The sequence below is a fragment of the Salmo salar genome, chromosome 15, assembly GCF_965601325.2.
Source record: "Salmo salar chromosome 15, fSalSal1, whole genome shotgun sequence".
Taxonomy (NCBI): domain Eukaryota; kingdom Metazoa; phylum Chordata; class Actinopteri; order Salmoniformes; family Salmonidae; genus Salmo; species Salmo salar.
The window spans coordinates 70,554,483-70,567,500 of NC_138305.1; the positions used below are offsets into that span (position 1 = coordinate 70,554,483).

At 45.5% G+C, this 13,018-nt stretch overlaps 2 protein-coding genes across 7 annotated transcripts in view; both read left to right on the forward strand.

Annotated features, from left to right (window-relative positions):
* Positions 1 to 6,860, forward strand: part of LOC106571934 (nuclear receptor coactivator 3) — a 137,034-nt gene extending 130,174 nt beyond the window's left edge. For all 6 annotated transcript variants that reach the window (XM_014145508.3, XM_014145511.3, XM_014145514.3 and 3 more), the window contains 10 exons: positions 193 to 322; positions 475 to 660; positions 819 to 1,049; positions 1,204 to 1,315; positions 1,427 to 1,916; positions 1,990 to 2,091; positions 2,311 to 2,545; positions 2,677 to 2,854; positions 3,005 to 3,242; positions 3,397 to 6,860. In XM_014145508.3, coding sequence (XP_014000983.1) covers positions 193 to 322; positions 475 to 660; positions 819 to 1,049; positions 1,204 to 1,315; positions 1,427 to 1,916; positions 1,990 to 2,091; positions 2,311 to 2,545; positions 2,677 to 2,854; positions 3,005 to 3,242; positions 3,397 to 3,408 — 1,914 coding nt within the window. In that variant the 3' untranslated portion in view covers positions 3,409 to 6,860. The remainder of the gene's footprint in view (positions 1 to 192; positions 323 to 474; positions 661 to 818; positions 1,050 to 1,203; positions 1,316 to 1,426; positions 1,917 to 1,989; positions 2,092 to 2,310; positions 2,546 to 2,676; positions 2,855 to 3,004; positions 3,243 to 3,396) is intronic.
* Positions 6,861 to 9,658: 2,798 nt separating this feature from the next.
* LOC106571937 (RNA-binding protein 38) overlaps positions 9,659 to 13,018 on the forward strand; it is a 16,502-nt gene continuing 13,142 nt past the window's right edge. Inside the window, exon 1 of the mRNA XM_014145519.3 lies at positions 9,659 to 10,170. Coding sequence (XP_014000994.1) covers positions 9,961 to 10,170 — 210 coding nt within the window. The 5' untranslated portion in view covers positions 9,659 to 9,960. The remainder of the gene's footprint in view (positions 10,171 to 13,018) is intronic.

Genomic DNA, 13,018 nt, shown 5'->3' on the forward strand with positions numbered 1-13,018 from the left:
GATCGTTACCTTGCTGGTAGATTATTAAAATGACATGAGTATACCTACTGATAAGTAAGATATTGATTGGGCGACATTGGCCTTCAGTGTGAACATTTTCATTGCTCAGAAGTGCTGAACCTCCGTAGGTTGTGTACATCTGAGTGTGATACTGTGTTGTTGCTGATACACGTGTATCTATCTTTTCACCAGTTGGAGAACCTGGAGTCCATCCTGGGAGGTCTGAGAGGTTCTGGCTCTGAGTTCTACCCCGAGCAGGGAGGGGGAGGGGCTAATGAAGGAGTGAACAAGGCCCAGGGTTGCCTCGATGACAACCTGCAAGGTAGGACCGGTCACATTAAGCAACACACACAAACATTAAAAAAAGAAATGTTTTAGCCCTTTTTCGCAAAGTAACTTCCACACCGAGAGTCTGGACACCAGGCTATGGTTATGTACCTGTTCTATCTGTTGTGTCCCTCTGTGTGTGTTCAGGGAGTCCGGGGATGGCCCCTGGCCAACGAGGGCCCTTTCAGAGGGCCATGTCAGTGGACGCCAAGCCCCCCGGCGGTCCTGGAGGGGCGGGGAGGCGCCCCATGCTCATCAAACAGGAGAATATGTTGAGCAGCCCAGACGGATACCCAGGGAACATGGGTGTGTGTCCGCGAGGCGTTGGAACAAGTAACTCGTTTAGTTATTTTACTCTCTCTTTCTGGGTCTGTCATTTGTGTTCTCTGTCTTGCCCCCCACCCCACTACCTAGGTCTGTGTTTCAGTCAGTGCCATTGATGCTTGGTAAGAAAAATCTCATCTAGATGTGTGTGTTTTGTGTGTCCCCAGGGCCGATGAACAGGGGTATGGGGGTTCCCCAGCGCTCTCCCATGGGGGGGTCAGGGGATTGGGGAATGCCCCGCTCCAGCGCCAGCCCCGTGGGCTCAGCCGGTCACCCTTCTATGATCCGCCCTGGCATGGACTACAACTCCAAAGGCATGATGGGAGGTCCCATGGTGGGCAGGTCCAACAGTGTTCCTGGCACTAGATCCATGCTGCAGCAACAGCTGATGGACCTGGGTACGTGTGTGTGCGTTAGTCCATCAAATAAACATGGTCGGGTATAATCTCCGTGTATCTGTCTGTGTGTGCGTGTGTCTGTAATCCGTAGTAATTGATTCTGAGCGATGGAGTATCTGGTTAATATGTGTTGTGTGTGTGTGTGTGTGTGCAGGATGTTCTGGTGAGATGGGGATGGGGATGAGTCCGTTCAGTCAGCAGGGCCAGCCTAACCAGTCTCCCTCCTGGCCTGACAGTGTGATGGGCATGGAGGGCAACCACAACAGGTAAACTGTTCTCCCATAGTAACATTTGTTCTAATATATGATTTATACCAGGACAATTGGCAGCCAATTTTATCCTGTCATACTTTTAACGGTTCCCTGGGTGTGTTTCAGGCGTCAGTTTGGGAACGCCCTGGACGAGCTCCTTGCTCCGCCCACCACCAGCGAGGGCCAGAGTGACGAGCGGGCGCTGCTGGACCAGCTGGACTCTCTGCTCAACAACACGGATGGCATCGCCCTGGAGGAGATCGACCGGGCCCTGGGCATCCCCGACTTGGTCAGCCAGGGCCAGGGTCCAGAGCAGCACGGTGAGCCCTTCCCCGGCCAGGACCCCTCCATGGTGCTGGAGCAGAAGCCTCTGTACGGCCAGGGCTACCCTGGCCCCCCCTCCATGGCCATGCAGTCAGCCTACGGGGGGAGCCCCATGCAGGGCCAGCTCCAACAGGGGAGCTTTGGCCCCATGCTCTCCCAGATGGGCCAGGGGGGCAGCTTCGCGGGGATGGGGGGTATGGGTCACCCTCGCGCCAACATGATGAGACCCAGGATGATGAGCGCCACCAAACCCATGAGGCTCCAGCTGCAACAGAGATTACAGGGCCAACAGGTTAGAGACATACACACACACAGATAAACGCACACAGGACTTCATGTTGACAGGTTCTTATTTCCTCCCTCAGTTTATGAGTCAGACTCGGCAGGGGATGGCCATGAAGATGGAGAACCCTGGAGCGGTTAACCCTGGCATGAGGCCTGGCATGCAGCCTGGCATGGGGGGACAGGTAGGCACTCACCTCTCCTCCACATATATATACACACACACACACACATACACACAACCTAGCACTTGGGAGCCACTTATGCCTAACCTTTCCTTGTTGTACATTACACATAGCCAGAACTCTAAATACACACACACACACACACACACACACACACACACACACACACACACACACACACACACACACACACTCACTACAGTCCTTTGCTGTCCCCAGCCTGGCTTCCTGAATGCCCAGATGATGGCCCAGCGTAGCAGGGAGATGGTGACCATGCAGATGAGGAGACAGAGGATGATGATGCTAATGCAGCAGCAACAGCAGCAGGCGGCCGCCGCCGGGGGCTTCAGCCCCCCTCCCAACGTCACCGCCCCCGCCGGCATGGACACCCCCATGGGAGGCCCCAACATGGGCCAGCCGGGCCCCCAGCAGTTTGGCTACGGGGGCAACTACGGTGAGTTTGGGTTGGTTTGACCTGAAGGGCCACAGGGTGTTGCTGCTCTCTAGTGGTGAGTTTTTGTACTTGCAGTGGGACATGGAAGTGTGTGTGGGTGGTGTGTGTTCTCATGTAACATGTTCCTTCAGGTATGACCCAGCAGGGTGACCCGTCGTTCGGCCCTGCGGGCGGCAGCCCCCCCAACACTATGATGTCAGGCCGCCTGGGTCCTCAGAATCCCATGATGCAGCAGCATCCCCAGGGCGGACCCATGTACCAGGGTGCCGAGATGAAGGGCTGGCCGCAGGGAGTCATGGCCCGCAACAGGTGTGTGACAGAGAGGGAGAGGGAGAGGGAGGGGGAGAGGGAGGGGGAGAGGGAGAGGGAGAGGGAGAGAGAGAGAGAGAGAGAGAGAGAAATAACCTAGAACAAACAGTGAACTAACTAACCCACCTCCTTCCCTCCCTGTCTCTCCAGTACGTACCCCCAGCAGCAGTTTGCCCAACAGGGTAACCCGGGGCAGCAGCAGTTTGCCCAACAGGGTAACCCGGGGCAGCAGCAGTTTGCCCAACAGGGTAACCCAGGGCAATACGGGGGCATTATGATAAATGGGGGCATGCCTGCCAATGGAGGAGGGGGCCATATGGGACAGATGGGGGGACAGATGGGGATGAACCCCATGGTGATGGGACGCATGCCGATGGGTCCTGATCAGGTACACAGCTGTTTATAGATTGCGTGTGGGTGTGTGCATGAACATACAGTAAGCATGTGTGAGTGTTGTCAATATTTATGTACACACGCAGAGACACACACACACACACACTCGATGTCTACACAACTAACCCCATTACCTCTGTTCCTTACAGAAATATTGCTGAACCTGAGACCGAGGCGTGTGGTGGAACAGAAACAGACTCAATGTGATCCCTTTCAGAGAGAGGAGTGCAGTGCTCAGTGTGTACCAGACCAAACGTGCGCGTACGTGTGAGGGGTATTCTACTCCCACCAGTTTGGGGTGCTGTTCCTCTGAACTCAAGGACAGTCTCACAAAACAAGACCGAGGACACACTCTATTCTACATGCACTTACATGAGACACACCATGACCCACCAACACACACACACACACACACACACACAAACTGACAGATACACAACTGTTTCATTCCTCCATCAGTCTTTAGTGATGTGGTTTCATTAGACCTCTCTCTGGGTTCTATGTCTCTGTACTGGACACACGCCACTTGCTGGACCAAACAGACTGAAGCTGGGGGGGACACACAGCTAATAATGATCTGGCTCTGACAGACACGGACGGACGGACAGACATGAGAAGACATCCTCCCGTGGGATGTAACTAACGTCATGCTGTGTTCACCCCTGGGCATGGGAATTCTCTCTCTGCTTCGGAACACTGGAGGAAGAGAGTATTTCCTAGTTCTGGTCCTGAAGGACCACTGTGTATGCAGGCGTTGCATCCCATCCGGTCTCTGAATCCACTCTTAATGAATGATACATATGATGTAGTCCCATTGCTGGAGACGGTGGGAGTTGCTTGTAATCACTGACACAGGGTCAGCTATTTTCACATCTCCTTAATAGTTAAGATTAGGGACCCTGATCCTAGATCTGTGGTCATGGGCAACTTCTACCTCTATAAGCTAAATTACTATACTGATGAGCAGGCCTATAGTCAATGAAGAACTCAGAAGTAAGTCATTGAGAGTCAGTATACATACACAGTGGTCCTGCAGGAGACTGGGTTAAGGTACGACAGAAAGAAATACTAGTTGGCTGTGATTGCACTTTACAGAAAGGCTGTCGTCAAAAGGATTGTGGAAATATTTCTTGGTCATAGAGGCCTTTACCCAAGAATGAACGCATAACAGAAAATCTGGTTTTGCTTTTGTGTGTGTCGGGGGACGGGGACTATTTTGATTGGAAATGGATTACCGTGACGATCATTATTCTAAATGGTTAACCAATGGAAAGGCAGTAAGCACAGATTTTATAGAACACTTTCTTCTGCAGTGTGCTGATTATGGGGAGGTTAGTGGATTTAAAAGGTTCTGATTATTAAAGTAGATCCTTAAAATGGGCTGACTTATTTCAGAGGTCACAATTACCCTCGTATTTATACAACTATTCATAAATGATCATTTGAAGAAAAGAAAAAAACAATGAGTATATTGTATTTTTAAGGAGGAATTCGTAAGATTTATGTTGTTGGTTACCTCATGGAACACTTATTTAATTCCTAAAGTAATCCACACACTGTGAAAGAAAGGGTTTCCCTGATTTTAGTGTATGTTTATGCAGATTTCTAGCAATAATCTTTTCCCTTGGTTCTCCTGTGAGGGCAAAGTGAAGCATCATTTACTCAAAGTCAAAGCGATGGTACTCCAGTATTAGGATGCGACTCGTCTCGTTTGGATTTTTTTTTATTTTGTCTGTGAATATAAATTGTATATACGCTTCAAATGTATTATATATATATATAAATATATGCTTTTGTAGGTCACATACTGTTTTTGCACAGATTGTCAGGCTCGATATTTAAAGTATAATTTTCTTATTATGTCGTAGGTCAAAACAGCTTTTATTTTCAATACTTCAACTATGGGCAAAAAGCAAGGGGCTATTTCTTTGATCAATACTGAAATACTTTGGCTCGATTTCTCTCAGAAAGCTACAACTGCCACTTTTGTTCTCTCAGAAAACACTTTTTTTATTTGTGATCTATAGATCATACATTTCTCTTTTTCAAAGACATTGTGTATATTTAGAGATGCTTGTGTGATCCTGTCATTTTCTGTTCATTTAAAAAAAAGAGCAATCAAACACACACATTGCCTAAAAGAGGTTTCATGTGATTGTGTTAGACTTATGAGGGTCCATGTTTCTTACCAGTGTGTGGATTGATATTTTTAGATAAGGCCCTATGAGTCCACTGGCTCATAGTGCAAAAGGCGTCACTGCAGTACCTGGTTCAAATCCAGGCTGTGTCACATCCGGTTGTGAATAGGGTGGCGCACAATTGGTCCAGCGTCGTCCGGGTCTGGCTGGGTAGGCCGTCATTGTAAATAAGAGTTTTTCTTAACTGACTTACCTAGTTACATAACGTTTAAATAAAAAAATAGTTCCATTCCTTATAATTCCATACTCTATAATTGGCCAGGCTACTTAACAGCGACTATGTGCTCACGGGTATGCTATTGTAGACAACACAGAGCCATTACAATATCAAGACTGCTTTTCTAGTTTTCTCCCTTTCCGTTGGGCACAGATGCTGGTTTGTGGACAGTTTTTACTGTATGTGGGCTTTTTAGTTACAGTCTTGATCACTGCGGTTAGTTATATTTGTGGCTTCGCTTTTTCAATAGGAAGAGTCAGCTCATATTTAGGGAGGCTGTACACTAGAGGGTTATTTGGATTCCCTCCCTCTCTCTGTCTAGTTTGAAGGTTATTTTGGGACATTTTACATGGTTTTATGTTGAACCTTGATTTTGCATTTACATTGTAGTATTGTCTGTGAAGCTTTGTGAGAAATCTTTTAAGAAATGCTCAATCCAAAGATTTTTGTTTTGTCATTCTGCAGTGCTTAGAAACCGGTTGTAGATGGTGCAAGTACTCTACTGGTGTGTTAATTTCTCTGCTGTACCCTACACATAATCTGTTTTTCTTTGTGTGTGTGTATTCCCATTCATACATAACATAGTTAACATGGGTCTGATTCTGCTGAAGTGATTTTAATCTTGTTTGTAATTGTTGTTTGTTTTTCTTGATTTTAATCTCTTATGTATGGCCAGTTCAAAGTTGTGGTGCTGGAAACAGTTCTTTCGTGAGATTGACCACTCAGAAAAGAAGCTATTTTAGTGGCACTAACCTGAGGTAGAAGACTAGACCGTGTGGCGATAAGAGACTATCCCATGGACTCTAAACTATTTACAATGGCTTCAATGCTGAAGATGGCTATCTTATCTTTTAACACAATGGAGAATGTCTTTAAGCTGTTTTATGGAAACTTCATTACATCATGGAATAGCCTAGAGTGAATTTTTTTTTTTGTTTCAGTCTTGAAGTATATTAAAAAAAAGATTTGCCTACTGAATATTCAAAATAACTGTTTTCTGTGCTTTTGCTTAAAAAAAAAAGATTCCTCTTGACGTATCTACCCTTTGATTTAAATGGAAAGGGGGGGGGATAAAATAACACATGGGGGGTGGAGATATACGGTCATAATTTCAGGATGTAAATTACTGTTGCATTTTTTTCTTACTTGTTACTTGATGTTAATATTGATGTAAATACAAATTTATATTTAAACATTACTTTGTGTGTGTTGTGTTTCATTGTAGTAACAGTAAGTTCCAAAATAGCTTGGCCAGAGGGAAGGGAATGAGAACTTGGGTTAGAGGGTAAGGCACTCGACTAGATGATAAAAGAATAGGGGCACTTATCATATGCGTACAAATGATGTCTGGAGACTGAGGGTCTGTGTGAACTAGGGGCCCAGAGGTGAGAGAGTGGGAGGAGGTGAGGGTTGTCTCGATGGGGGGGTGGTTGGGTTATTGTATGGTGTGTCAATAGGAAGATGGTGGTTACAGTTGGCTAGAGAGGTGCCAACACATGTAATTTGGAATATGGGGTCTCCTTGCCACTGTACTACTTAGGTAATCTCAAACCTTTTCAAACAAAAGATGAATTTGAGACTAAAATGCACACCAAGATCCTATCGCTGTCATCATCAAACTAAATGTCTCTGCCCTTCTTTGTCCCATTGTTTAGTAGGCCTACTGAAGGTAAGAACAATTTATTGAGTTGGCCTCTCCACATGTCCTTTTCCCACACAGAGAGGGAGAGAGAACCAAAAGTGTGTGCAGAGGGGTCATGCACCCCTAAAAATCGGAGGGGGCACAAAGTATGTGAAGATGGCTTGGGGGTGGTCCGGAGGGGGCCAGGAAGTTGGCGAATTTATAATTTTTCAAACAGCTGAAACTGCATTTTTTTTTGCCATAATCATTATGCTTAATTCTTTGTAAAAAAAAAATAATAATAAGATTTTTGTGTGTATCTAAGCATACCTCTTGAGCTCTCTAACTAAATATGCTTCTCTGCATTATGTTAAAAATCTGGGTAAAAGATTGAAAGGATGCGAGTACATTTAGTAATTGCTTGCTTTTCTAAAGTCTACCAACCTTACCAGCAGGCATGACAGCTAAGATGGTTAGACAAGCTAGCTACTCTAACTTGACTGATGGCCTGAAATGGGTTCTTGGTAGCTAGATCTGAGGTTTGGAGATTGGTAACCTATCTGGGCTAGCTAAAGCGTCATAAAATTCCTAGGTGGCTAGTAGTATTACAGAGAAACAACATTATTATTAACAGAACAAATCTGAGGGGTCACATGTCCCCTACAGGCATGACGCCTATGTGTGTCAGTGGAGGCTGCTGAGGGGAGGATGGCTCATAATAATGGCTGGAACGGAGCAAATGGTATGGTCATGTGTTAGAGAGAGAGAGAGCGAGAGAGAGAGCGACCGACCGACCGAGAGCCCTGGCAGTGAACCCCTTTATGGTTGTGAGGTCTGGGGTCCGCTCACCAACCAAGAATTCACAATATTGGACAAACACCAAATTGAGACTGCATGCTGAATTCTACAGAAGCATCCTCTGTGTACAACACCAAATAATGCATGCAGAGCAGAATTAGGATGATACACCTATAGAGAGATTAACCTAAAGAAGAGCAAGCTGGTCATGGAGCTCTGTTCACAAACAGACCCCACAGAGGCCCAGGACAGCCACACAATTACACCCAACCAAATCATGAGAAAACAAAAAGAGAATTACTTGACACATTGGAAAGAATTAACCAAAAATCTGAGCAGATTGGAATGCTATTTGGCCCTAGAGTACATGACCGACCCAAAATTAAGAAAAGCTTTGACTATGTACAGACTCAGTGAGCATAGCCTTGCTATTGAGAGAGGCTACTGTAGACAGAACTGGCTCTCAAGAGAAGACAGGCTATGTGCTCACTGCCCACAAAATGAGGAGGAAACTGAGCTGCACTTCCTAACCTCCTGTCAAATGTATGACCACAAATAATTCAAAAACAAATCCAATTCTGATAAACTCCCACATCTATTAGGTGAAACACCACAGTGTGCCACCACAGCAGCAAGATTTGTGACCTGTTGCCACAAGACAAGAGCAACCAGTGAAAAACAATCATTGTAAATACAACCCATATTTATGATTATCTATTTTCCTTTTTGCACGTAAACTATTTGCACATTGTTACAACACTGTAAATAGCCATAATATGATATGTGTAATGTCTCTATACCTTTGATACTTTTGTGAGTGTAATGTTTACTGTTAATTTCCGGATGTTTATTTCACTTGCTTTGGCAATGGAAACATATGTTTCCCATGCTAATAAAGCCCTTTGAATTGAATTGAGAGAGGGAGAGAATACATGGTCACCTCAACATTACAACCTTTTATCTTGTCTTTCCTGTGAATGGTCACCCCTGGCGTGCGCTTTTGACTTTAATCGTCTCAATTTCCTCTCACCTCAACTGACGTTTATGTGCGTTACTGTCTAGAGCCAAGCCTTTTGCGCTTACTGTAGCCCTTAACCAAAAGTGAAGGTGACGTTTTATGGTCAGCAACTCAGAATAAACCAGTCCCATGAAGTTGGGCGCCAGTTTCCATGTTCCTTGGAGCAACATCCACACCGTTTCAATTCATTGGAATATGCTACTATCCGGTAGTCTTATGTTTCATAACGCGACATAGTCCGAAAGGCTGAAAACTCATCAATGAGTCAAATCAAAGCCTAGGCTACTAGCCTACACGTTAAGATGACCTATTGATCACGGTTAAGTACGTTTATGTGGATTGATTGCAGAATCAAACGGTGTTCTTCGTGTCTTCAAAAGACAAAGACAGGTGTAGGAGGACGTAAGGGTGCAGCCGGGAGGGCGTGGGCTGCGAAAAACGTCACGTATAAAGTTCACAGGGGGCGTTGCTTCGCTTGTCTATTGGCCAAAATGGGAGTGGGCGTGTCTGAAACTCCCCTAGTATAAATATTTTTACTTTTTTTTTCCTCTTGTGAGATATTTCGAAGGAGTATTCAAGACACCTGTCAAGAAGGACCTGGAGTGCAGCCCGTACATTTGGTCGCCCCTGCTTCGATATAACTCAAAGCATGGAATAAAGAAGTGTTTTTGCATCGGTACAGACTGGACGGATCAAGCCTGATTGCGCGCTTGAAAACCAAACCATTGCGCATTTAAAGCTTCCATCTCTCCAGCACCAATTGTGTTGTTTAGAACTTTGCTATACCACCTGTGACTGTTTTATATTGTGTTTTTTTTCCCATAGACGGTTTTCGTTTTTCCATTCGGACGCAGCGGACAAATGCTTTTCCATCAATTTGTTAACGGAGGTCTGGAGACAATGCATCCCACTATTCAGAATGACACTACTTTCACTAAGATCTTTGTCGGTGGTTTACCTTATCATACCAACAATGCATCCCTTCGAAAATACTTCGAGACGTTCGGGGATATTGACGAGGCCGTTGTGATAACGGACAGACAAACCGGGAAATCCCGAGGATACGGCTTTGTAAGTGTATTTTACTTCATCTAACACGCTGTGCAATACCCCCTTCTAAATTCTCCATAACCTTCCTTTGGCAGGACAGAACACATGTCAGGCTGACTGTCTGCTGTTGTTTTCTGCCCATGTTCTTTGTTTAGAAAACATTTCAATTGACTGTAAATGTAGCGTATTGTAGGTTACAGGAAGTGGACTACTGTAAACGTGTGAGAAATTGTGTGAGTGGTGCGCTACAGAGCGCGTTCCAAAGTGTCAGTTATTTTGAGCGCACAATATTTTGTTCACTTTGGTGTCAAAACTCAGCGGTATCATGTAGATTCACTGATATTACTTAATTTCATGACACACTGCATTTTATTTTGATTACACTTTATATTACAAAAGCCTTATAACAAAGTTACTACATTGTAACCAATGATGAAAGTGCCTTGTGACAGATAAGAAGTAGACCCAGATTAGATTTTCTATCACAGGATACTTTCACAAACTGTTCCCCTAACCACCTTGAATTAGGCCACTGTAATGCTTACCCAACCACCTTGAATTGAGAACATATTGAAAGTGAGGCAACACTTTCAGTTATGTTTTACTGGGTAGGCTGGGCCCACTGCACATTTCCCACACCGAACTGTAAACCGTTACGTTTCCTTTCCATTTTCTGTGTGGATCTGTACATGTGCTGCTGACATTCCCTTGTGTATTGGGCTGAAGGTGCTTGTGTAATCTGCAAAGAAAAGAGCACGGGTTCTTAACTTGTTGTTACACACTTTGTTCAGGCCAACAAGGATGTGCAGTGTTTGTGGTCTTGCAGTCACATGTTTTATCATGAGTAGATTATTTCTTACAAAGTGTAACATCAATTATCTCAGAGTCCTGAACAACAACCCGCTCCCTCTCCAATCACCCACACACACACACACACACACACACACACACACACACACACACACACACACACACACACACACACACACACACACACACACACACACTTCCTCTCATATACAGACAAATTCACACACACACACACACACACACACAATGATTAACAACATCAAATATATGTGAATAATGAATATGAGCTGAAACAATATGAGTATTGGTTGTATTTACAATGTTTGTGTTCCACTGGTTGCCCTGTTTTCATGGCAGCGGGTCACATCTTACTGCTGTGATTGCACATTGCAATTGCGGTATTTCACCTAACAGATAAGGGAGTTTATCAATGTTTGATTTGTTTTCAAATTCTTTGTGGGTCTGTGTGATCTGTGGGGAATATGTGTCTCTAATATGGGCCTACCTTTGGCAGGAGGTAAGGAAGTGCAGCTCAGTTTCCACCTCATTTTGTGGCAGTGGGCACATAGCCTTTCTTCTCTCAATAGCAAGACTATGCTCACTGAGTCCGTACATAGTCAAGGATTTTCTTAATGTTGGGTCAGTCACAGTGGTCAAGTATTCTGCTACTGTGTATTCTCTGTTTAGGGCCAGATAGCATCCAGTTTGCTCTGTTTTTTTAGTTGATTCTTTCCAGTGCTTCAAATAGTAATAATTGTGTTTTCTCATAATTTGGTTGGTTCGAATTGTGTTGCTGTCCTGGGGTTCTGTTTGTGTTTATGAATAGAGCCCCAGTGTAACGTATACACTGGGAGTCAGGATGCAAGTTCAGGGAGTGAATCATTTAATAAATAAACGAACATGGACAAAACAAGAAACACGAGTAGCATACAGACATGAAACAACGGAACAGAAACAATAACACCTAGGAAAAAAACCAAAGGGAATGACATATATAGGGAAGGTAATCAGGCAGGTGATTGAGTCCAGGTGAGTCTGATGATGCGTGTAATGATGGTGACAGGTGTGCGTAATAATGAGCAGCCTGACGACCTCGAGCGCCGGAGAGGGAATATACTTGACAGTACCCTCTCCCTAACGCGCGCTCCAACTGCAGGATGCCGACCAGAGGGACGGTCCCAAGGACCAGGAGTGGGCCAGTCTCTTCTGCTGAGGCGCGGGAGCCGGCTGTGGCGCGGGAGTCTGACGAGCCGGCCGGGCCATTGGAGCCTGACGAAGCAGCCGAGGCATTGGAGCTTGCCGAGCCATCCAAGTCTTGTGAACCTGATGAGCCAGCTGAGGCATGGGAGCCTGACAAGCTAGCTGAGGCATCCTCGGTAGACTCGGCAACGGACGCTTGACTGGACAACCGGGTCTTGTAAACTTGACCAACCTGCTGAGGCATGGAAGCCTGACGAGCCAGCTGAGGCATCCCCGGTTGCGGCACCCGGACCCGACGTCACCTACACTCACAAAAAAACACAAAAATCTCCCTGATGCTCCCCTTTGGTGAGGCGTTATTCTGTAACGGAACCCAAACCTCACAACCATAGAAAGCAATGGGTTCTATAACTGATTTGAAGTATTTTTAAACAGATCCTAATGCTTGGGATGTCGAGTTTTATGTTCCTTTTGATGGCATAGAAAGCCCTTCTTGCCGTGTCTTTTAGATCGTTCACAGCCTTGTGGTTTAGGCCGAGGTAGGTATAATTCTTTGTGTGCTCTAGGGCAACGGTGTCTAGATAGAATTTGTATTTGTTGGGCTGGCAACTGGACCTTTTTTGGAACACCATCATTTTTGTCTTACTGATTTACTGTCATGGCCCAAGTCTAACAATCTGTGCAGAAGTTCTAGGTGCTGTTGTAGGCCCTCATTGGTATCAAGGGACCTCACGTGTGCCGGAAAACATTCCCCGCACCAGTCACCACTGTCACAAGCATGTACCATTGACACCAGGCAGGAAAGGTCCATGGACTCCTGCTGCTTACGCCAAATCCTGACGCAGCCATCAGCATGATG